Source organism: Thunnus thynnus, chromosome 8, assembly GCF_963924715.1.
Source record: "Thunnus thynnus chromosome 8, fThuThy2.1, whole genome shotgun sequence".
In the NCBI taxonomy this organism is placed as follows: Eukaryota; Metazoa; Chordata; class Actinopteri; order Scombriformes; family Scombridae; genus Thunnus; species Thunnus thynnus.
Genome location: NC_089524.1, coordinates 11,147,717 through 11,174,229, shown reverse-complemented (window position 1 = coordinate 11,174,229; position 26,513 = coordinate 11,147,717). Strand labels below are relative to the sequence as shown.

Sequence of the window (26,513 nt, the reverse complement as noted above, 5' to 3'; positions counted from 1 at the left end):
TCACAGTAAGGTTCACAGCTTTAAAAATAAATCAAAAAGCAGCAAATAAAACACTAAATCCAGATTAATATGATATTTCACAGCTCAGGGAGTGAGGGTTTTTAGAGAAGAATGGGTATATCTTGCCTCACCAAAGCAGTGAGGCATAGCCACTTCACCATTCACAGAGAAAAAAAAAAGTCTAAGCATAAAAGGAAAAGATGAAGAGATGATTAGAGCCTTAAGGTTGCATTAAAGCAAGAGCTTCCATTTTAAGAAGCAGAAGGAAGTTGCTGTGTTTGTCTCAGTTTATGTCCTCTTTCCAACCGGCTACTTGTCCTGGAGTAAACATAAAATCCCAGAGGAGTCTTCTGTTAATGAAGGAATACAGAGAATTGTAGTCCTCTGATCTGGATCTTACTATAAATAATTTATGCCCACAGATTAATTTCAATATGTCGCATTTGTTCCCTTCAGTAATGACTTGAGGCTTGCCACTAATACTGATGTTGAGCTTTTTTAAATGTATGGTTATTTCTTGTGAGATTCCCTGGATCTCCTGGCATTCTGTAATATGTATGAGGTTTTATGAGTTCAGCTGAGATATTCCTGTCTCAACAGCCGCGGGGAGAAGAGATGTCAGTGAGAGACAGTATCAGATTAAAATACTGGCCGGTTACATAGAGAGGAAAAAGGATGACTGATGTTATTTACGTGTTTTAAAGAGATACAAAACGAGCACCTGACAAATCTTCAGCACTTCAAAAAAAAAAAGAATATTCATGGGCTAAAAAAAGAATGAAAAGAGCAAAACAAGAGACACAGACATAAAAGAACAGAGGAACAGATAGGAGCCACCAGTGATTGGAATTATCTAAGACCAAACACGCTGTCACATGTTTCTAAACTGGTGCGAGCTAAGGTCACCAGCATGAGCAGTATGAGGGGTCATGCGTTGCCTTTTACACACACACACACACTCACATGCACACGCACACACAGACACACACACACATTCATACAGAATCTAACAGTTGCATACTTCCCAATCAATCATTAGATGTTGACATGATGCTCATCAATGTCATTGGTCATTTAAAGCGACCCAAATATGCACCTGTTTTGTTTTTATGTTGCTCTTAAACAGCCCTTAGTGCTGGAGGCTGTTTCTTGATAGACTTGACATTTCCAGAAGAACCTGAAACCTCTTGGAATGAGAAAAACGTGACTATTTGTGCTTGACTCTACACATTTGTCCTGATTTTGTCTCACTGCGGTCTCTTAAAATTGATAAAACTTGGGAGAATCTCAAAAGATAAATGTGTTAGTCTAACACTGAGCAAGCTATTGTTTGGTTGGTTGCTATAATTGACTTTATCGTCATGTTTCACATTTATTGAAGTACCTCAAGCAGATGTGGGAAAGCTCGTGCTGTTACATCAATGACTGAACGCAGCAGTCAGAAGGCAAGACATGATGCAAGTAGGCTTCAGGGAGCATGACCTCTTAACCTGTCAGCAAGGCACAAGACTAACCACAGCGACATGTGAGTTTCTGAAGGGCTGTTATGTAGTCTCTTGGATAATTTGTTCCACTCCAAAAGCTTATGCAAGCACATTTTGCACATTAAAATGTAGTTGAAATTCAGTGTAAATATGATACATTTAAGACTTTGGATTTCTCACAATAAAAACTCTGCCAGCTTACTCAGAAAAATATTGCTTTTTTAGTAGTGAAGAAGTGTAAATCCTTCCAATTTAGAGAAGATACCTTGAAAGTGATACAGGTGGGTACTGGCTGACTAGAGAGAAAAAGAAAGAGAGAGAGAGAGTAAGGCTAAAACACAATTTTAATCAAAACACACACACTGTTGTTTCTGAGTTAATTAGAGCACAAGGTACATTTACAGGGAAAGCAGTGTGGCCTCCGGGGGGATCGATGTAACACTAGGTCAAGATAGCAGCTCAGTGCGGAACTAATCAAGTCTTTTCTTCCAAAAAAAAACTAGCTTGTGTGTGTGTGTGTGTGTGTGTGTATGTGTGTGTGTGTGTGTGTGTGTGTGTTATATTCCCACTGAACTGACCCACTTCCTAAGTGCAGGACCACAAGAGGGTGGAGGGTTTGAAAAGAGAATCTCTTGTGCTACACGTAAGTAAGAGAGGGTTCATGTGTTTTTCCATGGGATAGAAAGCTAGACTCTTATGACTCTTGTGACTCTCTTGTGACTCCTCTTCTTTCTGTGTGGACCAGAGGACAGTTCTGTGGGAAAGACTACACATGGTGTTTGAATACAGTGTGTCTTTGTGGGTCAGTCACAGCAGAGGGTGATAGCTGTATCTTATCATCCAAATGTAACTCATAGCTCACATTGTTTCCTATATATGTTTCATAAGCTGCAGATGGTAAAGAGGTACATGCTCAACTTTTCACATTTTGTTCCATGGAGCTTTGAAGAAGCAGTCTAAAATATTTTGTTATTTTCATAAGAAAAATATACATGAAATTAAATGAAATTAAAAATACATAGAGGAAAAAGTAATTGTGATTCTTGTAAAAAGACGTTAACATTATTTTTCATCTTTTTAATTGGAGGTAATGTGTCAAAATGGAGCCGGCCAAACCTGGCTGGTTGGAGTTAAAGTATTCCTCTACACTCCAACTAAAGTTATGCTTAATCTGTGAGTGAACTGTTGACTTGGTTGTCTTTATAACACAACAAGTGTGTTTGGACAGAATGATGAATTGACTGGGGAAGAGTATGTTGATGATGAATAGATATGAATTGTAATTCAAACCTCATTTGGCTGCAAGTGCGTCAGTGCAGATTATAAATCACAAATTAAATCTCCAGTTTGGACAAAGTTCTCATGTTTATACCATAAGTACTCACTAATTTCTTATGCTGTGTGCCATTCTCCTTCAAAAAGCCACTTTAGAGCGGAACAAATAGGAGGAGCACAGATCATATCTGTGTTACAGAACAAGATGGGTTCTTAGGAAGCTATATCACATAAGCAGTTCACCATAAAGTAGAGCACAACCTGGCAGCCACTTAAACTTAACCTTTGAGCTGGTGTCACTGAAAACCCACTGCTCCTATTTTGTCAATGTCATTGGTCTGTGATGAGAAGGTTAACTTAAAGAGTTTCACAGTTTATCAGTACCTTATCAGGGGACTGTGTAAATCCACTCTCACGTGGAACTGTTCTCATTTCTCAGTGCCCCAGGGGTGAGTGGTGGGGAGGTGGTGATAACACAAAAATTCTTCGTTTAACCAACTCCAAGAGGCGCATGAAATTTTGATACACAATCTACTGTTGTTCACACACTGACAGAAGAATGAGAATGGAGTGCAAAAGAACTGGAAGCTCCATCAGATTAATGCAGACTAAACAAGACAAACTGTGCACAGTAGCGTATACTAAATAAGAAATCAGTAAACAGCTGGTAGGGCCATCCCTGACATTACAATGTTCACATTTTAATCAATTAATAGAGAATAATTTTCAAAGCTTTTGAACACTGCAGTGTCACTCTAAATTCTTGACAAAACTTAAACCTCCTGCTTGTCTCCAACCCCGCCCACACAGCAGTATTGGACACGTGTTACTGCTGGGCCCAGATACCTAAAATATTCATAGTGTCCTTGTCAGAACAGATTGATGCAGCCTCACTGAACAAATCTCTGTAGAGTGAAAGAATAAAGGGGGCGCCAGAGTCTACAAGATGACTCAGCAAAATGAAGGCTGGGTTCTTTTGTGTTGGAATTAGACAAAAGCAACATACACCCACAGATTTTTGGTAGTTTTTTTCAATATTTAATAATAACAAATCATAAATAAAATATATCACAAAGGCTAAGACGCTGTATTTCACACAAATGATATCTCCTTTGGTTTACTGCCACCCATGCACAACAAAACAGACCCATATTAATTGATGTGGACTAACGAGAAAGTAGAAATGCTGGCCATATGGCTGCATTCACAGCTATCCCAGCAATGTGGCACGTTCCCGCAGGGTTATGCGGAGGTGTGGGAGGTGTGGGTGTTTGTCACTTAATGGCCCATTTGTGTGATGTCATGTTGTGAACTGTAACCCCTGGCCCGGGCCTTTATCTTCCATTTCCTACCTGTAAACTCAAACAATGGATATAAACCAAAGGAAGCTTCTTGCTATCGTTATTTTGCAGTGTAGACTGCAAACCAGATGCAGACATCGAAGCTGCGTACACGAAATAACCCCCTGACCTCTTTACAGTTGCTCAGTAAGCAACACAATGCTACAATGCTACATGGTAAACGATGTTCTTCTTCCAATGGGCATCTTCAGTGTAATCGCTGGCTTATGTGATTTGCCACCACAGAGTGACATCAGATTGTGTTTCGGCCAACACTGTTTTTTGCTTAGCCCTATATGGTCCCCCCTTCCGCAGTGTAAACGCACTGCAGCCATTCAAATGAATGAGAGGACTGTCGTTTTTCTTGCATTGCCGGAATGAATGCAGCCTAAGGCACACCAAATACAAGCTGTTTTACTGACTTTTTACGTTCTGAAACCAGAAACGCATGTTGCATTGCATGTCATGGTTTTGGAAGGTAGTCGTACAAACTGGTATGACAGATAATTATTAACTTCAACCTCAGCCAAAAAAAAAAAAAAAATAATAATACATGTGTATACCTGCTTCTGTTTATGAGAGAGACCGAGGAGATTTTCTATCGTGGCCTTGGAAGCACTGATGACGCAGTCATGTATGCCTTTTAGGACAGATTGTGAACTTGTTTTTTTAATTACTACAAACTGCTTATGTAGTAATTAAGAGTGACATTTACAGTAAATGTAGTGAGTTAGAGCTGCTGCTTATGTTAGTGTCTTTCACACTTTTCACTTTTTCTCTGTTGACTAAGTTGACAAATTCAGAATGATCTCACAATAAATTCTGAAGTATTTTTGTACATAAGTTTTCAAGTGCTCTATTAGGGTGATAGTACATACAAGGGAGACCAGAATAAAATGAACATGTGCAATTTGATGTAACAGACATAGATGTCATATCTTTTTGAAGTTTATAATGTTCAAATTATTTTGAGACTACATCTGAAATATTTATTTAATTTTATTGTCAATGTCGATGTTTTAGCTCTGGTGCTGTACTAGGTTGTCATTGTATTTTGCCCACTAATACAGTCTCCACAAAAACTAAACATTGTAAATTTCACTAAGGTAGAATTATTTGCGGGGCTATCGTGGCCACCTTCTACATCTGCCTACAGAATTAATCCTATTACAGGGACTATATATGGCAGCATCACATCAGATACTTTCTTTTTTTATCTTTTTGTTACCCACCTTTTGGTCCAGAGCCAATTCCTAAAAACACCTCTAAGAAACTAATAAGTCAGGTTGGCTGAACTCCATCAGCTGAAATCACCAAATGCTGGGGAGATGGACCGACTGCTTGCCAGGGGATCCTCATTCACCCCTGCAGACTTTCAGGGGAATGTTGCAGTCAGATGGCTCAAAGGATCTTTGGCAAAGACAAAACTTACAATAAGGAGTGAATGAGTCCTTGAGATGAAGAAAGCTCTGTGGATATGAGGTTTTGCATTCTGTGATTTATAAATTCAAGCCATTCAAATCATATAAGCTCTTGGGTTTTTACATTTAAATTTTCATAAGTACATGTCTGGCACATCACATTGGAAGTTACAGTGATGCATCAGTGATGGCATGTACTGAGTTTCCTCAAATTGTTTTGTTGAAAACATCCTTGCTGATATGACCTTAAAGCTGGTTGGTGTCCTGGCCCATCTATATGGAGGTGCTTCTTCTACAGTCCTGGCACACATAGACACAGCAACAAAAAAGAAATAGAGGTGAAATATGATGCAGGTTTTGGCAACCAGCCATTCGCTTTCCTAACCATGGGCTAGCAATAACTTCTTTCACCTTGCCAGGAATGTCACGCCCACATGGATGGAAGTGCAATGTGTCCTGGTAGTAATACCAGCACAAGAGCTGTTATGAAGAGATTACTTTGTGTTGATAAACCTAATCTGTGTTGACTGGCCCTCTGGCTTTGGTTGTTATCACTGTGGTTTTCAACACAATGGTCAGTGTGCCGGTAAGGCTGTGGCTAAATGATTTTGTCCTGCTGTTACCGAGTTACATTTGGTGCCAGGCTTTCACATACCGACAAATACACACACACACTCACCGTTCATGCAGATATAAAGGCTGGCTGATACATTGGTATTGAAGTGATTCTTATCCTCTAATCTAATTAATGACGTACTGAGGTAGCACTAATCTCTATTCAGTCAAGGTAGGTGAATGAGTTCTTCTTCCACTACGATGACGTCTGTGCAGTAGCGCGCAGGGCTGAGCCCGGATGTTCCTTCTTAATGGACATCAAACGACTTATGCAGTGGTGCTCATCCCGGTGTGCTGTCATGGCTCATGGTCACATTTAGAAGAGAATATGACAAATGGCAAGTAAATTTGGCTCCAGTGAAAAAATAAATTAAATGACCAACGCGGTCAAGACAGAGGACACAACCTGTAAAAGAGAGTTCCAGAAAGAGATGACAAGCAAAAGGCAGAGGAGCAATGACAGCCTCAGCCTAGACCCAGGGCCAAGTGGACACGGATTAAACTCAGCAGGCGTCCACCCTGCTGAAGTTTCCTTAAGCAAGCTGCTGAATCCTACTAGGCAGACAGGGGAGCTGTTCTGTAGCTGAGCTCCTATCTGACCTCTCTGTTGAAGTGGAAATTAAGTACATTTACTCATTAGCTTCTGTACTTATATACAATTTTGAGGCAATCATTTATTAAAAATATCTAAAATAATCTTTTCTTTCTTTCTTCTTTCTTTTGTTTGTGCTTCCCTTTCCCCCCATTTTGTCTCTTCTTTTTTTGCTAATCTATATCCTTCCTCCTGGTATTTCTTGTTTCTTCCTCTCTCAAGATTTGCTCTCACAGCCTGTGCATATTCCACAAAGAAACATACAGATATACACAGTGTCACACATACATTCACACTCCTGCCTGCATCCCAACCCATATTTATATATACAGGTATACATATATGTCTAGATCTAGTATATAAACAATGTCAATGAGGCAGTTCAGGGCGGCTATGGCAAGAGGGACAAAGCTCCTGCCAAAGTGAGCTCTTCTCCATCATATTCTTCATCTACGACCAGACAACAATAATGTGAAGAGTGGATCAAGGGGGTGATCAGTGCCATTTACTATTGTGAGTGTACCTAATTAAATATTAATCTAATTATTCTTTTCATTATTGATTAATCTGTTGATTATCTTCTCTATTAATTGATTAGTTGGAAAATGGTGAAAAATAAAAATCACCCATGTCTCCTAATGTCCTGATCAACAGTCCACAACCTAAAGATATTCAGTTCAATATCATAGAAGACTAAAGAAACAGAAAATACTCACATTTAAGAAGCTGGAACAAGAGAGTTTTTGTATTTTCTCAGAACAATTCATCAATTATCAAAATTGCTGTCGATTGAATAATGTTGCAACTACATCTATAGTTACTGGTCAGGCCTACCAGCAGAATAAAATTTTACACAAAACCAACGAGGAGCTCATAAAATGTGATGCATTGTTATATATTAAATTACCCAACAGTATATAAAGAAGTTATATACTGTCACCAACTATATCTATCTATATCAAACTGTTTGATATTAGGTAACATGCACTGGGGCCATCTTTCTGCAAGAGAGCTTTTACTTTTGATACTTGAATTATATTTCTTTAAAAAATATATAACAGGTGATTTGGCCACCACACACTGACTGTGATTCACCTTTTTTTAAAAAACGACAAAAAAAAAAACAGTTTTATTGGAACAAGTGTACAACACATTGACAACACGTTCTGTATACAACTTGTGTCTACAATCACAAACACACCGAGGGGACTAAAGGTTAATAATAAAGGTTAATGGTTAATAATAAAGGTTAATGGTTAATCATAAAGAAAAAAAAATATACATCTTGTAATAAAGTGTTTGTGTTTGTACACTCAAATATTGAAGAAATGTATTGTTTGATACAAGCAGTCAGCTCTGAAAAGTTTGGCTTTTTGCTTAAAGTTCTCCTCCACAAAAATATGATTTCTTTTTCTGCAGAATGATATATGTGCAGAGTTTGACACTAGAAGGCTGTTTTCACATTCATCTGCTAAAAGTGGAAAGTTTCTCTGTGCTCATTAAAAATCCAATTTTAAGGGACCTAAGAGCATGATTTGTGACCGATTCTGGTCCAACATTCGGCTTACATAAGTGTGATGTGGAAACTTGAAGCCTCTAGTGCACCACTAAGAAAGGACTTTACAGTGAAGTAGGAAACATCTTGAGTCCAGCAGTTAAACATCTGAAATGAAATATATTTGCATATTTATAGACTGTGGAATTTTTAACGGGGGAGAAGATAAAAGATTTTTTTTTGTGGAAAAACCGTATCAGACACAAATTATTATTTAAAGTATTTTATATACATCTTACTGTAAAACATGTGTGGAGGGGATCTTTAAGACTTTGGATTATGAATATAAAATATGGTTAAAATAGTAAGCAAATCAGACTTTCATTAAATGGCTCCTCCAATAAATTTGGGAAAATATAGGGTACATTCTTCCAATTTGTTAAGAGGATACATTTACTACTCATTCCTGATTGAAGCAACTTTTGCAGTTTGGAGGGGCATCAATATTGTGTTTTTGTGGCGTGGGTGATGTGCTGCTGCACATCTGTTTGTTTATGGTTGTGTTATTTTAGTTTTCTCAGTCTTTGTAGGCTGTTTTGGTGTTTAGCAATATGTCACTTTTTTTATAATGTCTTTTTATAAAGGGAATATATACCTCTTTACTTTTTTGTAAATGCTCTCATGACACCATTGTGTGTCCTTGCAAAACCCAATAAACAAAGAAAAAAAATAGTAAGCAAATTAATTAAATAGCACTGCAAGCAGAGACTCCTGACATATTGAGTGAATCCAAACAATACATTTTTCCAAAGGCCTGTGATCATGGATTCACCCCCACACTGTACCACATCCTGGATTTCATCATTCTCAGCGTAAGTACAAGTAGGCGGAATAAGGACCGCCCACCCAGATTACGTCACACACGGCGTGGCGGTTGCACAGCTTTTCACGGGAGCGCGCCTTCCCGTCAGCGCGAGCTTCCTGTCAGAGCGAGCCGAGACTAGACCAAGAGCGGACGTGTTTCTCCTACAGAGAGGGAACAGTCACACCACTAACCAGCTCCACAAGCCTGTAGCCGCGTTGCGTCGTTACTCGAACCAGAACCAACCAACTCTGAATTCGCATTAAATATGTCTAACATCATTTGTTGTCAAACGCCCCAGGTAAGATTTTTTTTTCTCTTGACATTTAAAAAAAATCAACGAGGAATTGGCGCTGTTTGATGTCTTTGTCAGGGTTAACGTTACAACACGTGGAGAAACCGTTAAAGCTGTCGTTGGTTACAGTTTAAAGTGGATTGTAATGGTGGTCGTCGTTCTTTAGTTAACGTTGGATATTTATTTTGCACTTACAATGAATGGTAACAGCTGTCTTTGCCCAGACTTGGAGGAAACGGCTGGAAATGGCTCGATTTCGATCTGGCGCGGACAATGTCACACACAAACCGACGTTTTCCGCATACATAGCATATCTAATGACGCGGATATTTGACTTATATTACCCAGCTAACTGAATAGCGGAGTGGTTTCTTGTGTTGAGTACGGTCAAAGAGCTAGCTAAATGTATTCGCCGTGGTCCAGTTAAATTAATTTACCCGGCTTGGCGCTCTCATGGCTCCCCATCCTGTCTAAGCAGCAGGTTGTCTGCTGTAGCTAGAAAGCTAACATGCACTAATGTTAAGTTAGCGCCCGAGCGAGCCATACCTCTCTTTCGGCTCCTTTTGATTGCGAGCTAAAGTGGGTGTATTGTCTGCCTTTGTAACCGGTGTAAAAGTCGATTTAGTCAGATTCTTTTTGGGGTGGGGTGTGGGGGGGGGGGGGGGTCGGCTCTTGTTCCTGACCCACTTTCTGCTGGCGGGATGTACGTACAGTCTATACGACTTCGGGCACATCGCCAGGCTTCATGGCCCTCATACATAACTCCAACCAGAGGAGGAGACAGACGAATGAATGGTTTGCAGCGAATGGGCAAACATACTGGGTGTCCAATCGTGAAAGACTTGCCCACTGGGGGCTGGCAGGGTGGGTAACATAGTATGGGTACATCCTGTCCTTTACTCACGATATATAGAGCCATATTGTCTCAGATTCTATGGGCTGTTGACATACTATTGACGCCTTACTGTTACTGTCGGCATTGCGCAGTATCGATTGTCTAGTTAAAGGAAATTGTCTAGCCGATTCTTAACGATTCGGGATTTTCTAAAGTGCTTTAGTATATAATGTCTGCCGGCTGCAGGTCGCCTCATGCCACATAGTATTTGACCTACTGTGCTGTTAATCCGGTCTTGAAGCTGGAAACCACGTGGAAAATTCTCAAATAACCCAGATTAACAATTTGAGAAAGAAGAAAACCATATGCAGGCGTTTAAAAGGCTTCTTCTCTAGATGACTAATAAAACATCCCTACTGTCGGTTTGGTCATGCTTCCAAGTTATTCTCTGTTTTACTTCCTTAAGTGGTATAGAAATGAGTCGCTCTTGTATTTAAACATGAGTGTTGTCTCATTTCGCACAATTAATCCTCAGTCTTTCTCGGTTACATTTGTTCAGTCTTGTTTAATTTGAGATATTATTGTCTCTGTCCTGCCACTGCCTTGATCAGAGGTGTGAATTTTTTTTCTTTTTATAGACGCACAATCAGTACAATTCGTTGTTATTGTCACACCCTTATGAGATCCTCTTGTTCAAGACTTGTTAAATTAAAGCAGTAAATTTCCACACAGTTAAAGCTGGGTTAAATAGTCGGCAATATCTCTCTTCACCACTGGAGGGGTGTCTAACAAGCATTGATTGTTCAGTGTCAGACCTGCACTTTTGTGTCTGACTAATCAGAGGGAAAAATGGAGAGAGAGAGAATACATCAAGAGCTGCCCTCTGTGACAAAGTTGGGAACAATCTCACTCTTTCTCTGTCGGGCCTTTGTTCTGTCCCCTTTGTTCCCTGGTTATCAAGCGTTTGCACATGTATCTACATTTACAGCTCACAAAGTCTGCCTGTCTTTTTGTTTCGCTAAATAAATTCCTATATGCTTGGCTACTGACCTGATGCAGGCACTGTTATTTCCCCAGTGTCACTATAGTTTTGTTTCTTGTGTCTGTGTAAGTGACTAAAAGGCAAGAAATAAAAACACATGTGTATCATGTTTAACCCAGCAGTTTTGTTTTGCACTTTTATGGAGCGTGACTTAATTCCTGGATTGCCATTTGCTAGTTTCCACAGAAACACTGGCTAACGATGTAAGATTTTCTTATCAGTTTGCAGAAGATTGTTGTTTAATCACAGGCTGCGATTAAGGCAGCAATGCTGTGTTAAGAGAGAATGATCTAGAGAGCTGAGGGCGTGGCATGCCTGGCAGAGCAGTGGGTTAAAATGCTACTGCTAGGTAGAGAAATGAGAGGGGAACAAGGCAACAGGCGAGCGTGTTGGATCCAGCCATGAGGAGGAGTTGAGCTTTAGAGCCTTCACAAGGAGTCTTCTGCCAGATGTTGCATAATGCCTCAAAACTGGGACAGTGTTCCCTCCATCCACACACAGACAGACGGGGTGAATTACAGCTTTCAATGCCAACCCTGCTGAAAATGTGGTTCATTGCAATACAAAGACTATATTCTAGCATGTGCAGTTGTGGTTGAGCATTTACCCATAAAAATCTCTGGCACATCTCCAGCAGTCTTGACGCTTAGTACTTTTACACATCCGCCTTTCACAAGTTGGCCATTAATGAAGCATGGCACATACGCATTTTGTGTGGGACTTTTTTTTAGCTTCATGCTGCACATGATTAGCATCTTTTGAGATAGAAAACACAACTGGCTCTGCAACAACACTACTGACTGCCTGTTCTGAAATAGTGCAATGTACTTTTTAAGAGCAAAACAATAAATTTTTCATAGTTCCTCTTAGTCCTTCTCTGCCTTCAGACTGATAGCCATCATCTTCTCCTTGTACATTTTGTCCCTTTTTTCTCTTTTGCGTCATACTGTGTAAGTCTTGACAAAAGGTAAAAACTTGGAGAAAGGAAAAAATAGAGTCAAATGCAGTCCGAGGCTAAGTAATCGGATCTCAACATAATTCCTTGTTTTTTCTACTGATACTTGATTTATGCTTATTAAACTCTCACTGTGTACAGTGTGGTTTTGAGTTTAGTAGGCCATGGAATTTGAGATTTTTTGTTTTGTTGATCTGGCCAAGTGCACAATTGTATTTGTGCTTTGTGGGTGATTTGAATCACTTGAGTTTCAAGTGACTGGCATACAATACATGCGCCTTGCATCATTTTGTTCAGCCTGGAAAGGGTAGTCTGTCAGGCTGGCTTTTGGCGCCTTAACTTGTTGAACCAGTTGCTTGCCATCTTGAACGTACATGTTGCTATTTTTATAGGACTAATTCATTGAGAGGACATAGCTCAGGGCAGTCTTACTTTGTTCAATTTGTAAGTGCACAGATGTCCTACACTGCAAGCACTTTTTTTCAGCTGAAGACAAATGTTCCAGAAAAATATTATTTAAGCAGGTTTCACACATGGCCTTGGGTTTGCAGTCTTGCAGTAGTGAGCTAGCAGATAACCCTAGGCTGCACTGTATCTGTGGTTTGTGCACAGTTCAAATGGATCTGAAACATGTGTGTGCATAAACCTCCTGCAAGGTTCAAGAATCATTTTAAAGTCTTTTTTCTTAATATTCTCATTGTCTGACTAACTTGTCGAGTGCCTCCTTGCATGTTTCTTTTAAGAGTAGAAGCCTGCAGTTATTTGTTACAGGACTTTTGTGCTTCATCATTGACAAGTTCTTCTGTTGACAGTCCTGCATGCAAACCACAAATGTTAATGGTATCTAAAATCTACCACTTAAAGCAGGTGAAGTAACAAATAGCCTACATTACATGCACACCAGCTGAGTAACGGCTTTCTAAAAATGATTTTATGATCACACATTAGTTGGATACACACTCCAGAGATGCGAACTCCTCAACCTTTGCTGTTTTGAATAGGTTACCTACAAGCTTTGTGTAGAAGGAAGGAAATTCTGAGGAAGAATTTTTTTTTCTTGGGTTCACAGCTCCGCTCTGCTAACATCAGTCTCTGAGCGATGGCTTAGAAAGTTCACAGTATACTTCACATTTGTCTCGCAAAGGTTATTTAGTCATTAAATCAAAAAATGCTCGCAACTGCTGCCTTTTTTGAAGAGGAACTCTAGCATGTGCGAGTTGTAGACTGTCCAAGTGCTGCCCTGCCCTCGCAGTTAAGTTCCTGCCTATTTTGTTCCGTCAACACCATGTTTAGAAAACACATTTTTGACATTTGTGAATCGATTCAGAATCGTAGGAGATAACTATTTTGATAATCAAAATCAAAAATGTCCTCATGTAATCAAAAATGCTAGAAATTTGTTGGTTTCAGCTTTGTATATGTAAAAATTAGAGGATTTTCTTTGACATTGTAGCAGACTGAATATTTCAGGGTTTTGGACTGTTGGTCAGACACACGAAGACATTTAAAAAGACATCATCATTGACAGTGAGAAATTATAACAGGCTTTTTTTTTTTTTTTTTTTTTTTTTACTATTTACTGACATTTTATAGACAAAAAGTTCATCGATTGATCATGGAAAATAATCATCAGATCAATGGATAGTTGCAGCCCTTATGATAATACAAAGCATTTTGTGTGGAATTTTAAATTTGTGTGGAATTTGTTTTGTTTTTGTTTTTATTTATCACATGAACCAAAGTGGCTTGACGCTATGTGCTGGTAAAGGAAGTGCCACGTTGAGCTGCAGATCAGTATGTTGATTATCGATTCCTTTTATGTGTTTTTATGAACGGTTGTTTTACCCCTTAATGGCTGTTAGAATTAGTTTTCAGGCAGATGCAAATATACTTAAAAGTAACTAGAAATGAACATGTAAAGCGAATGCCTTTCAAAATTTTCTTTCCCTGCCCCCAGACCCACTATTTGTGGGAAGCTTTCTCTATCCACACAATGTTCTCACCTTACCTGTTTGTATCCCTGACACTCACACAAAGCTATGCCACCCAGGAAAGCTTTGTCACATGGAGTGTGGATATAATTTCAGACAGGGCCAGCTGCCGTGGTCTGTCTCATCCTGTCTCTCCATGTGGGATAGTGATAAAACTGTTGGAATTTGAGTGAATTTCATTTGTGCTGTTAAGATCATATCGGTCCAAGTGAGATCTGTATTTCTTTGTGTGACAGATGGAGAAATCCAAACTTTTTTTTAAATAGCAGAATAAAATGACTTGAGATAGAGAGATACAGCACGGGACAATCTCTATTGGATCATGTTTTGTGGGAGTGTAGGTCTGCGTCAGGGTTAAATAGCATATTGACTGGCTGTGGAAATGCTGTCTCAAGTTGTTCCCTCCTGCGCTTTCCTTATAGGTCAATGTCAGAATGAAAGGGTTCCTATAGGGTGGAGCCAGCCGAAGGGGCTTGTCATAAGATTTAGTTGGAGTGGTTCGCCTCAGAGAGAGTGAGGACAGAGCTGAAGGCATGAGACAGATTTAACAGTCTTGCGTGGCCCAGTGGGACGTAGCAGCAGGTGTGGAGACTTAAAGCGCTAAATGGAGGGTGTTGTATGAGAGGATCGTGTGCTTAGCCAACTCGGTTATACCACTGCATGCCTGTTGGTGCACAGCATATTGGGATAAAATGCTGAATTCCAGTTTTCTTCCTGAATTCGATGAGGATTATTTAATCAACTCAAGTGACTATTGTATCCTTAATCAGATCGCCTATTCTTGAATTTGTATGTGTGTTGGGAATGTGGAAACACTGTGAGCTTTACTGCAGGGTTGGAAAATGACTGGTGAAAGGGACGCTGAAAGAGTGGAAGAGGAGGTAGTGTTCTCCTTTGCCATTGCATGTGCAAGGTTTCCTCGACTTAACCACGTGGAACTGACTCATGCTAGCATTGCAAGAGCGCCAAGAAAAGGCAGCATCAGTTTCAAAATAAGCCATTTGCCCTCTCTCCTCTTGTATGAAACAAAAATTCATGTTCCTTTTTTTTTCTCTTTTCTCCTTTTTTCTTTCAGGTTATAATGTATGACCAACAGAGAATAAGTACAACTCTATAGCCAACGGGTTCCCGAGGACTTGATTACAGTCGCTTCAAGCCTGATAGTTTGTCGGTGCGACTGGTTTCCCTCTCCCTTCTGCTCACGCCCGTCTAGTCAACTGGCATTTCTTCTGACAACTTCCCCATCCCTCTCCTCGGGTGAAGAAGACCAGAGTTTCCCTGTGATCTCGGTCTGCTTTGCCTATTGCCTACCTTCGGTTCTACTCTCAGCAGTGGTGCTTCCCTGGATTTGCATTATTCTCTATTAGGTAAGGCCATGACTAATGCATATGAGAGATTATAGTACACAATGCACGTTAAAGGCAGCTAATCCTAATCCTCTCTCTTGGTCATCAATTAATAAAGCCAGCTATTACTATGTTGCACAGCTGAAAGCATGTTGGACAGAGTATGCTGGGTGTTATTGCCTGACTTGACTTGGCATAGATTTATTCATTTCATCTGTTTTCTTCAGACATACCAACAAAATTCACCCAAGATGATTCCAAATGGTTATTTGATCTTTGAGGATGAAAGTTTCCTGGATTCCACCGTGGCCAAAATGAACGCTCTGAGAAAGAGTGGTCAGTTCTGCGACGTTAGACTGCAGGTATGATTTAAAGCAAACACACAAACACATACACACAGTGAAGGGTATAGTCGGGGGTAAAATGACAAACATGTTTTAATATAAGGAATCAAAAACAGTTTGAAATGCATAAGATATCAGAACAAACTACAGTTTTTATCATATATAGTCCAGTTCACTGGGTCTAAGGGATGAATGGTCTGTATTTTGTTCAAAACCAGCTTGAGTCATGCCAAACTTGGAAACAAGGAAAAGACATGTTGTTGTCCTTTTTCTGTTATGGTTAGGGAGACTGTTATGGTTCTGCTGCTCTCATATTTCAAGTGTGAGAACCTGTTTCCACCATCTGTATGATGCAGACCTCTGACAACCTTGTGCAACCATTCAGGCTTTGACATTAAGAGGTTTCCTCTGAGACAGGGAATCTTGGAGCTTTTTAATTATTTGTATTAATTTTTAATTACTGATCTTGGCATTTTTAATTAAAGAGATTTTGAAATGTCATAGTGGGAAAAGCACAGGTGCAAATAATAAAACATGATAGCTGAATTCCTTTTAGCTGCTTGGGTTTCAGGTTTCTGGTATTGTGCATGCTGACCCCCCATGGTCACACTGTCGAGGCATACCGGGACACTTGAATATAACGGAGACATCTTTCATTTTACTAGTTACACCTGTGCTTTTCCTACGATAAAAGTCAAAATATCTGGTGTGGAAATCAATATCCTGTGAGCCTGAAATAATTATCGTTTCTCTTCATTTGACCAGGTGTGTGGTCATGAGCTGATGGCTCATCGTGCTGTCCTGGCTTGCTGCAGTCCCTACTTGTTTGAGATCTTTAACAGTGACATTGAGCCTCATGGAGTCTCTCATGTCACTTTTGAGGACTTGGACCCAGAGGCTGTGGAGATTTTACTCAACTACGCCTACACTGCCCAGTTAGTAGCCTTTATGACCTTTGACCTATTGTCCCCGAGCTTATCATTGCAAAATTCTCAACTTGAAAATGATTGACAACTATGTTTTCTATGTGTAACCTAGGCTTAAGGCAGACAAAGAACGGGTCAAAGAAGTTTACTCTGCAGCCAAAAGGTTCAAGATGGAGCGAGTCAAACAGGTTTGTTTTTAGTCATCTGCCTTTATTTATTTATTTCCCCTCAGACATCCTGTGAGACCCCCCAAGGACAGTTTTGACTTGATGCTTTAAAATGCACAAATGAAATGATACTAAAGTAAACCAATGTTTGTTACACATGGTTTTTACAGGCTAGTAATAATATTTATTGTGAAGTTGTAATTAACTCTCACATCTCCAACTCACTCCTCAGATTTGTGGTGACTACCTGCTGTCTAAGATGGATTCCCAGAACGCCATCTCCTTTCGTAACTTTGCCAGCTCTATGGGAGATGCCAGAGTTTTGGCCAAGGTGGACGCCTACATCCAGGATCATCTACTGGAAGTGTCTGAACAGGATGACTTCCTCAAACTTCCCCGCCTCAAGGTAAAACCTGACTAACTTAAACTTGCACGCATGCCAGCTTGTTTACTCTTTAAATCAAGAAGTCTGTACAAGTATTTTATTAGTGTTGCCAGTGAGATTTTACACAGTTGGGGCCTTTTTATAATCGTGAAGCTACACGGCTGTACAGTAGAGGTTTTGACTGCTAATATCTAATTCTGGGAGTTTTCTATTCTAGTCCCCCCCTTTGCTTCTGCACTAAAAATAGCAAGTGGTGGAGGTCTTAGATTGAGCAACTCTGGATTAAGCTTTGTATTTTTAACTTTCTGACTTTAACGTGAGATTAACAATACTTATGAAGGTGTGCCTCCTTATAGATTTTCCTACAGCTAAAGCCTGCTGAGATGGATTTAGGGCAGGAGACTTAAACATATGCAATGAAGGGCTTGCGTAGGTGGTGTTTACAGCGTGTAGGTTTTTATTTAAACTGAGGACTTTGTCAGGTGGTTTCCTCAGGCACCTCTGTGGTTGATGTTTTGCAAGTTGGATAAATCATCTGGTATTGTAATGTGTTGGAATTCAAACCCGTGTGCTAGTGGGCCTCCATTTTTTAAGACCGCCGATTTAGGGTTGTAGAGGAGTTGGGCAAAGTGCTGAAATGACTAGTTCATTTGTTGGTTATAGCTTCTCAAATGTGAAGATTTGCTGCTTTTTTGGGGTTCATATTATTTTTAATTAAATACCTTTTTATGGCTTTTTGACTGTTGCTATTAAAGATATCACTTTGGGTCTAGGAGCTTTTGATGCTCCTTTGGCATTAATTCTTACAATTTTAGATCGTAAATGGAATGGAATGGAATGCTTAAATGAAACTTATTTATTGGTCGCAGAAATTGTTTGCTGTCCCAGTTGGGAGCTAAAAATATAACGGTTAATATTGAAGTTCAATTTATGTGTAAGACAGATCTGAACTGTATTGATCATTAAGGGAAACACTGACAGCTGGTAGCTTTTTGACCCATTAGCTAATTTACTGCTGTCTTTCTTGGGTCGCTTGTTGCAACAAAGGATATTTAAGAATTTTCTTTAAGACGACATGAATTTGTAAACTTGACCTGAGCTAAATAATCTGGTGTATGTAAACAAAATTCCTGTTGAGCTGTTTAAAATACAACTGACCCAGTGATTAATTCAAATGTGGGTTGAAGGTTGCACCAGGAGCTTACAGATTTAATAAGTGGTGGGGGTGATTCCAGAGCAGCTTACTATAATACTGAGATGAATCTTGCCAAAATTGGGCAATTATATGGAAATCAAAATAAATAAAATGTTCCTAAGGCTCAGGTAAATGAGTAAGCCAGTAATAGGGCTGTGCAATATGACCAAAATCTCCCCATATAGGTAATTTCATATCTTGATAACGATACATACCATATGAAACGATAGACATTTTTCTATCATCGCACGATATATATCGTCATATCACACAACCCTAGCCAGTAAGATCACATTTTCCAGTTGGCAATAAAAGCCATGGTATTAATTTCCTCAGTTATGCAGTCACTTTATTCCTACTGTGCATGAATGTAACTCCTGTTTCACCCCCTTTGTGTGTTTACAGTTAGAAGTAATGCTAGAAGACAACCTGACCCTGCCCAGCAATGGCAAACTTTACTCAAAAGTGCTCAACTGGGTACAGCGTAGCCTTTGGGAGAACGGAGACCAACTGGAACGACTGATGGAGGAGGTCAGTACCGGGGCGTGCCGTTTCAACTCATGATTACCACCTTGTCCCTTCCCCTCCTTCTGGCTCCTCCTGTTTTTGACGTTAAGAAGTCATTAAGGGAGCTGAAATAGAAATAGCATGCCATTGTCATGCTGCTATGTCAGGATTGTTCTTTTTTTTCCCTCTGATTTGTTGAGGTTTTTGCAGTAAGAAACTGTACCCCTGAACCATACTACAAATTAGAGGTGAGCCAAAAAGAGCTGCTGTTTGCTCTTGTTTTTTTGTTTCAGCTGTTCTCCTTTTGGGTGATGTGGTTGATTTACATACAACCCCATCTGAGTATTACAGTGCTCCTCTCCTCTGAAACACAAAAACAGGTTCTCTAAGGTCTGACCCTTGATTCTGCTGTCTCACTGCCACTTTACTATCTGAACAGCTGCGTGTTTGTTGCTCCAGCACTAACAGGCCCTCCTCCCCATTGATTTATCTCTCCTGTAGGTTTATTAGCAGCAGCAGGAGACCAGACTGAGGAGCCAGGACTGAGCCACCAGGGTAATGAGTCAGAGAAAAGAGAGAGAGAGGAGAGGAGCACTACTGCCTCTCAGCAGCCTCTCTTTGCAGCCAAGCAACACAGTGCTCCCATCTGTCCATGCCATTTATACAGATGCATCCCATTTTTGCATTTACAACACATTTTAGCAATAAAAACATCCAATTGAAAGCCCCTTTACTGCACATAACAATACATGCTCATACAAATACCTACGTATCAACTGGCACATTCAACAACCACTCAAATTAGGCATTGGACAGAATACAGCATTGCACATAAGCATAGTGCTTTGCTCTGACAAATATTATATTTCACTGGACTATAAATGAAATATTAACCTTCCAGGTGAAACTTAAAAAAAATTCTAAACTGATAAAAGCCTTTTGCTTTTTTCCTTTTGTGAAATTTGCCCCAGAGATGGTCAACTGTCTGACCAACACATTGTCAGATTATATTTTCTTGTCTGGCCTCAACAGAACAGAACAAGTGTGGGTTTGTTTTTATTTCTTGTTGGATGTAATCTATAATTGGATAATGTTCACGCATTAGCTTGATAGTTAGCACTACTGCTTAGTCATCTGGATTTGACTGCCTATTGTGGCTGCCATCACAATGACCAACTTCTTCAGCTAGAGGACCGGTTTCCAAGCAGCAGAGGTGGAAAGAGGGCTGCATGCAGCCCCTCCTCCTCCTCCTCCTCTTCTTCATTCTTCACAGAAGATCTTTCCAGATGCAGCCTCTCATTCTTCACCAGCTCCCTCTTTTTTTAGATGCAAATTAAGGAGAGCCACTGTCACACGCATGGCAGATACCTTCTTGAGCTCAAATATTTAACCCACTCTGTGCAGTGGCAGCAGCAGCAGCGTGTGTCTTTTTAAAGGAAGCTTTGCATCCAAGCGACTGAAGATCCAGGCCTTCGTCCCCTCCCCCTCTTCCTCTTCACAGCACTGCCCTCCCTCCTCCTCCTCCTTCCTCTCCCCCTTATGCAGGGGCTCTCAGTGTGTTGCTATGGAGACAGCCACATGGGTGTGTTGTTCCTGTTTGTCTTACAGGTGCAAACGCTGTACTACTCACCTGACCATAAGCTGGTGGATGGAGGGCTGGTGATTGAGGGGCACAGTGAGGTGTTTGGTGGCGAGGAGGACCACCTTCAGTTTGTGCAGGTACTCAACAGCTTGTGCCTGGCTTCACCGTAATGAAGTCTCTACCACATTTTGCTTGGCAGTGTGTAGCTTAATTGTAGAGCTTGTGCCTGGCCATGCATAAAAATACTTCACAGCCTGTGCCTGGCTAGAAGTAGATACAGCTCATTTAATACCATAATTTTGCCACAATGTACGTAATAGCAAATTTCAGGGGATTAGCAAGAAATGAGCTATAACGCCCATCTGGCTATGCCTTTGAGCATATATTTAACCATATTTTGACTTTTAAGCTAATCTCAAACCAGTGGGAACGTGGGCAGTGATGACTGTCTCAGCTTTTTCTTCTCGATTTTGAGTTGTGACTGAACTGTGTGCTGTTAGATTTTGATGCAGACTGGTCTTGGACTTGACTTTGCAGTGCTGTGTTGTTGGCTTCACATGGTGTCAGGTGTCAAAACATACTCAGAAAAGATTAATGTAGGCTTATTATGTCAGGTCCACATAAGACCAGCTTGATAAAGCGTAGGTTGGGGTATGTTTAGCTGGTGTTGGCCACTGGTGGGCCTGTGGTGCAAGCTTGGCTTCTGTAGCTGCACTGTGCTCTTGCAGAAGAAACCCGTACGGGAGAGCACCCAGAGACAGATGAGCTGCAGCTCTTCAGGAAGCCTGTCGCCCTCCAACCAAGCAGCAAATGCCCCTAAACAGACCGCCAGGAGAGAGTGGAAGTACATCGCCTCTGAGAAGACTACAAGTAAGTGTGTTTCTTAACTCCATGTTATTTGTTACAGGACAATCAGAAGAAAGTCAGAAGTCTGCTGGCTTTAAAGGCATACTATGCAGGATTTGTCAGTTGCTGTTTGTAAACACATAGCATTCAAAGTTGGCACCTCCTCCCTGGCTCAACGAGCGAGTGAGAGGGAGAGAGAGAGCAGTTGGTTGAGCAAGCTAGACAGTGAATGAAGAGAGTGAGTGGCGCCATGAGAGCACAGTCATGAATCAGAGAAATAAGACATTATTTTCTGATTGTTTTACGGTGCTTACGTTCTAAAGCACAAATAAACATGACCACACCTCCGCACAACCCTGTGGGAAGGTGCCATATTTCTATATTTTGTGTGAACACAGAGCTTCATTCCGTCCGCTGTGGCCTCTCTGCTCAGCCCCGCCCTCGGTCAAGAAGACACACAGAACTGCAGCTCTTCATAAATCCATAACAAAGAGCAGAGCGCAACCCTAAAGGTTGATGCCCAGAAATGTCCTGAAAACAGCAAAATCATAAGAAAAATGTAGCCACAAGCGGTGATTCCAGGGTTCAAGCTGGATGTTTGGACAAACTGTCATTGATTTATAGCCAAATTTGCACAAGGCCCATGCACGTGTTTGGAACTGGTGGCGCCCCCTGTTGAGCAATTTTACAAACGTGGTTCAACAGTCTTTTTGAAACAAGTTTTGTAATGATTGGACAAACAATTTCTGATTTAGTCTGACTTGTGTTACAACGCACATAACTTTCAGGTTATGTTTCAGGTAATTATGTACATATTGTGCAAGTTTAGTGATTACTGGCTCAATGGTTGTTGACTTTGGTCTATTTATGTGCTGAGCCAGGCCCTTTTTAAAGTTCATTGGTCAATATCTTGAAAACCAAATAAGATATCAACAAGCTTTATGCAACTTTTGATAGACGTGGTCCAGTAATCAGCAGAAAATGTGGTAGCAATCGGACCTGCGGTTTAGGAGGAGATATTAAAAATGTGTTGGCCCGTGCACGTGTTTGGAACTGGTGGCACCCCCTGTTGAGCGATTTCTCTTCGAGCTTGAACCCCAGATAAGGAAATAAAGGAAGAGTCTCTGCAGATATATACACTGCCACACACTTCTAGTGGGGCATAAGTGAGGACTGATTACTTTTGTATGAGTCTATATTGTTTTTTATGAAAATCCTGCATAGTATACCTTTTTTTTAAAAACTTTTTTTTATTTAAGGGAATGTGTTTAATTTTTTTTTTTCCCAAAAGAAAAGAAGTTTATCTCAGAACCTTTTTTCTCCAGATGTCTAATAACATTCTTCAATCTTCCCTCAGACAACAACTACCTGTGCCTGGCTGTGCTGGATGGGATGTTGTGTGTGATCTTCTTGCACGGTCGCAGCAGCCCTCAGACCTCTCCCTCTGCCACCCCCTGCCTGATGAAGAGCCTCAGCTTCGAGGCCCAGCCTGAGGAGCTGGAGGAGCACCCGCTCTCACCCATGCATTACGCTCGCTCCGGCCTGGGCACCGCAGCCCTGAACGGAAGACTCATCGCGGCAGGTTGGTCCTAAACAGGGTTTCAATATTACAGTAAACTAATATATAATGTGTAAGATATGTAATTGGTAGAGCTGTATGGAGTTTGGCATACATGGGGAGCTACATGCTTGTCACTTTGCTTAATTTACTGCAACAAACTGACCTTGAGTTGCACCGTTTGTTGCACAGCCCAAGTGCCATCAGAACTTTAGTCTTTAGTGAGGCTGACCATGGATAAATTATGTAATCTGTGTATAAGTTTCTTTAATTTTTGCCGTTTTTAATGTGGGAGTTATGTAAAAAAACTGGGAAAGGGAAACTGTATAACCTTAGATGGACCTCAGAGCTCCACTGTAACCGTGATACATCTTGATGTTCTGCAGGAGGTTACAACAGAGAGGAATGTCTGAGGACTGTGGAGTGTTACGATCCCAAAGAGGACCGCTGGACCTTCATCGCTCCCATGCGAACTCCAAGGGCTCGCTTCCAGATGGCTGTGCTCATGGTAGACTTTCCTCTTTATCTTTGTCTCAAATTTATTTACTAGGGGATGTAACAATTTTCCAAATCTATGGTAATGAGAGCTTACTAGGCTTCACCTGCAGTGGTGGCAGCGGGTTGGGGAAGGGGGGGGACCAGTAGTTAATCCATCCAGTATACAAATAAGATTCAGTCGTCTTTCAGAAATAATGTAGTTAACTGAATATCTGTTAGTCCTTGTAGTTCTGAGTCCACAAGGCAACCAAAATTAAATTTGTTAAGTGGTTGGTTGATTCATCTAATGATTTGTCCATTTACACCTGCACAGGGTCAGCTCTATGTGATTGGAGGTTCGAATGGACATTCTGACGAGCTGAGCTGTGGGGAGACATACGATCCACGCGCTGATGAGTGGGCTCAGGTGCCAGAGCTCAGGACAAACCGCTGCAATGCAGGTCAGCCTGTCCTGCAAGGACTGATTAACTGACTGTTGCATCTCTAACAAGGAAAATGTTTAAAATAGGAAGCACCTCTGTGACCTATTTCAGGCTGTTTCAGCTCACTCCTGTCATCTCTGTTTTTAAGGTGTCTGCTCCTTGAACAACAAACTCTATGTTGTTGGTGGGTCAGACCCCTGCGGGCAGAAGGGCCTGAAGAACTGTGATGCTTTTGACCCTGTGACCAAGACCTGGTCCAACTGTGCCTCCCTCAACATCAGTATGTGTCCACACAGTCCCAAATACACTCAGAACATTCAGCTAACTTTAATACATACACTATTATTTAAACTTAAGAGTAAAACTCAAATGTTTTGTCGGAGACAAAAGGGAAATAAAAAGTTGTATTTATAAAGTAACCTTGTTTTTCAGGGAGACACCAGGCAGCACTGTGTGAGTTGGATGGCTTCATGTACGTGATTGGAGGAGCAGAGTCGTGGAACTGCCTGAACACTGTGGAACGCTACAACCCTGAGAACAACACCTGGACCCTGATAGCCCCCATGAATGTGGCTCGCAGGGGAGCCGGCGTTGCTGTCCATGCTGGTAAGCAAACAACTACATAAGAGGTTGGGATCAGTGGAGCCAGATATTTGTTTTGCACGTGTCAGCTTCTAGCGTGTAAACAGCACAAGAGCGTCATGTTGTGTGGGCGATGGTGATGTTGCTTCTAGACAAAAACGTCCCAGATAATAATAATATAATTCAGGTGATTCAGTTTCTGAGCAGGACACAATAATTTGTCACGTTTTGCTGATGCTGATGTCTCTCTCTTTCTCTCTGTGTCCAGGCAAATTGTTTGTCGTTGGTGGCTTCGACGGCTCCCACGCGCTCCGCTGCGTGGAGGTGTACGACCCCGCCCGCAACGAGTGGAGGATGCTGGGCAGCATGACATCTTCACGCAGCAATGCGGGTGTGGCCATGCTGGGCGACTCCATCTACGCCGTGGGCGGCTTCGACGGAAACGAGTTCCTCAACACGCTGGAGGTGTACAACCCCGAGACGGACGAGTGGAACGACTGCACCCAGGCCCCGTCTCCCCTCTCCGACTGAAGAGGGGGGAGACAGGGAGGAGGACGGCGGGAGGGACGGGGGGGTTACGGAGTTTCACAGTGCTTCACCTTTTTCCAAACTAACAGGCTTAGTGACGTAATCGTGTTTCGTGATGTTACGTGTGTGTATGAGCGGATACGTGTGGGGGAGGGGGAGGGGGGGGTTGTCAGGGATGAGGGGTCTTCAGTGAAGACTGGCTTATATTTGGTGGGTGGGGAGGGGTGGGGGGGTTGTTGCCTAAAACAACATGACGCCTTTGCATATTGCATACAATGTTTTACGTGCTGTATATATTTTGTTTCTTCCTCATTTTTTGTCATATGCCAACATTTAATACACATTTAGTGCTTTTCTTTTCTCTTAGAGTTGAAAGGTTTGTCACTTTCATTGAGGGTTTTCAGATGAGCTAGCTACTATTCGTCACTTGGAAGGTGGCAGTATGGGGTGTTGACGATTGAATTTTGGAAGTTCAAAGTTTATTTAAGAATATTTCTGTTGTGGAAATGTAATTTTGCTCACATATTTAAAGGTCAGTGGTTTGAAGCCTTACTCAGAGTGCGAGTTGAAAAAAAAACACCTGTCATGGCTTTTTGTGTCATTTAAACAAGCTGGATTGCTTTTTGAATCTTAAATGATGGCCTTTTTTATATTTTTTATACACTGCTGATTTACCAATAAAATAAAAGTAGTAGCAGACAGCTTAAGTCAATGAATCTAACCAGTGCCAGTTTTAGTTCATTTTTTGTGCACACACCACACACGCACAACCATGCTTCTGCTAATCAAACTTTTGTTATTGTGATTTAACTAATTGATGTATGTAGAGATGCAGTTTACTGAAGATCCTTTTTTTTTTTTTTTTTTTTTTTATTTCCTTGTGTTTTAAAGTGTCAGGCATTGGCAGATTCTTCTGGAAGGAATGTTAGAGTGAGAAAATTATCACATTTGTAACATTTCTTAATTAATAAATCATTTAAATCTGATTTTTGTCTTCAGCACTTTTTCCTCAATTGCAACACAAGTGAATGCAAATGAAAGTATGACGTCTGCCATACTATTCTGGGAACTGCCTGTGGGCTTTTACGGGTAATATTTAGGGTTGTAGCTCTAGTCAGGAGTTGATCAGCAGCTGAACTAGGTGCTCCACGCCTTGTCTAAATTGCCAACAGCTGAATTACTGATGCTAAATTTAGAAATGACTGCTACCTTGTCTCACTCTTGCCCTGCTCGTAGTGTCGAGTAATTACTGTGTCCTGGTCTACGCTGTCTAAGCTTTCATTGCCACCAGTTTCCTCAGGGACTACCACGCTAAGCCAGGTTTTTTCCTGCTCCTCTAAGTGTCTTTTAGGGGAGATTATACTAAGCTGGCTAACAGACCTCAGCAGGAAGGGACGACGACAGCCACTCTGGCCTGTGGGAGGG

The 26,513-nt window shown here is 41.0% G+C and overlaps 1 protein-coding gene across 2 annotated transcripts; it reads left to right on the top strand.

The window, feature by feature from the left end:
• Positions 1 to 9,194: 9,194 nt before the first annotated feature.
• ivns1abpa (influenza virus NS1A binding protein a) lies at positions 9,195 to 26,074 on the top strand. 2 transcript variants are annotated; one of them, XM_067596460.1, is made up of 15 exons: positions 9,195 to 9,385; positions 15,278 to 15,569; positions 15,776 to 15,910; positions 16,658 to 16,827; positions 16,931 to 17,006; positions 17,218 to 17,391; positions 18,971 to 19,096; positions 20,681 to 20,791; positions 21,383 to 21,524; positions 22,858 to 23,082; positions 23,445 to 23,566; positions 23,870 to 23,996; positions 24,127 to 24,258; positions 24,411 to 24,584; positions 24,829 to 26,074. In XM_067596460.1, the coding sequence occupies exons 3-15, from the start codon at positions 15,800 to 15,802 to the stop codon at positions 25,089 to 25,091; spliced, it is 1,953 nt and encodes a 650-aa protein (XP_067452561.1). In that variant the 5' UTR covers positions 9,195 to 9,385; positions 15,278 to 15,569; positions 15,776 to 15,799; the 3' UTR covers positions 25,092 to 26,074. The 2 variants fall into 2 exon arrangements, with proteins under 2 accessions (XP_067452561.1, XP_067452562.1); XM_067596461.1 differs by lacking the exon at positions 9,195 to 9,385 and adding an exon at positions 14,662 to 14,784.
• Positions 26,075 to 26,513: the final 439 nt, after the last annotated feature.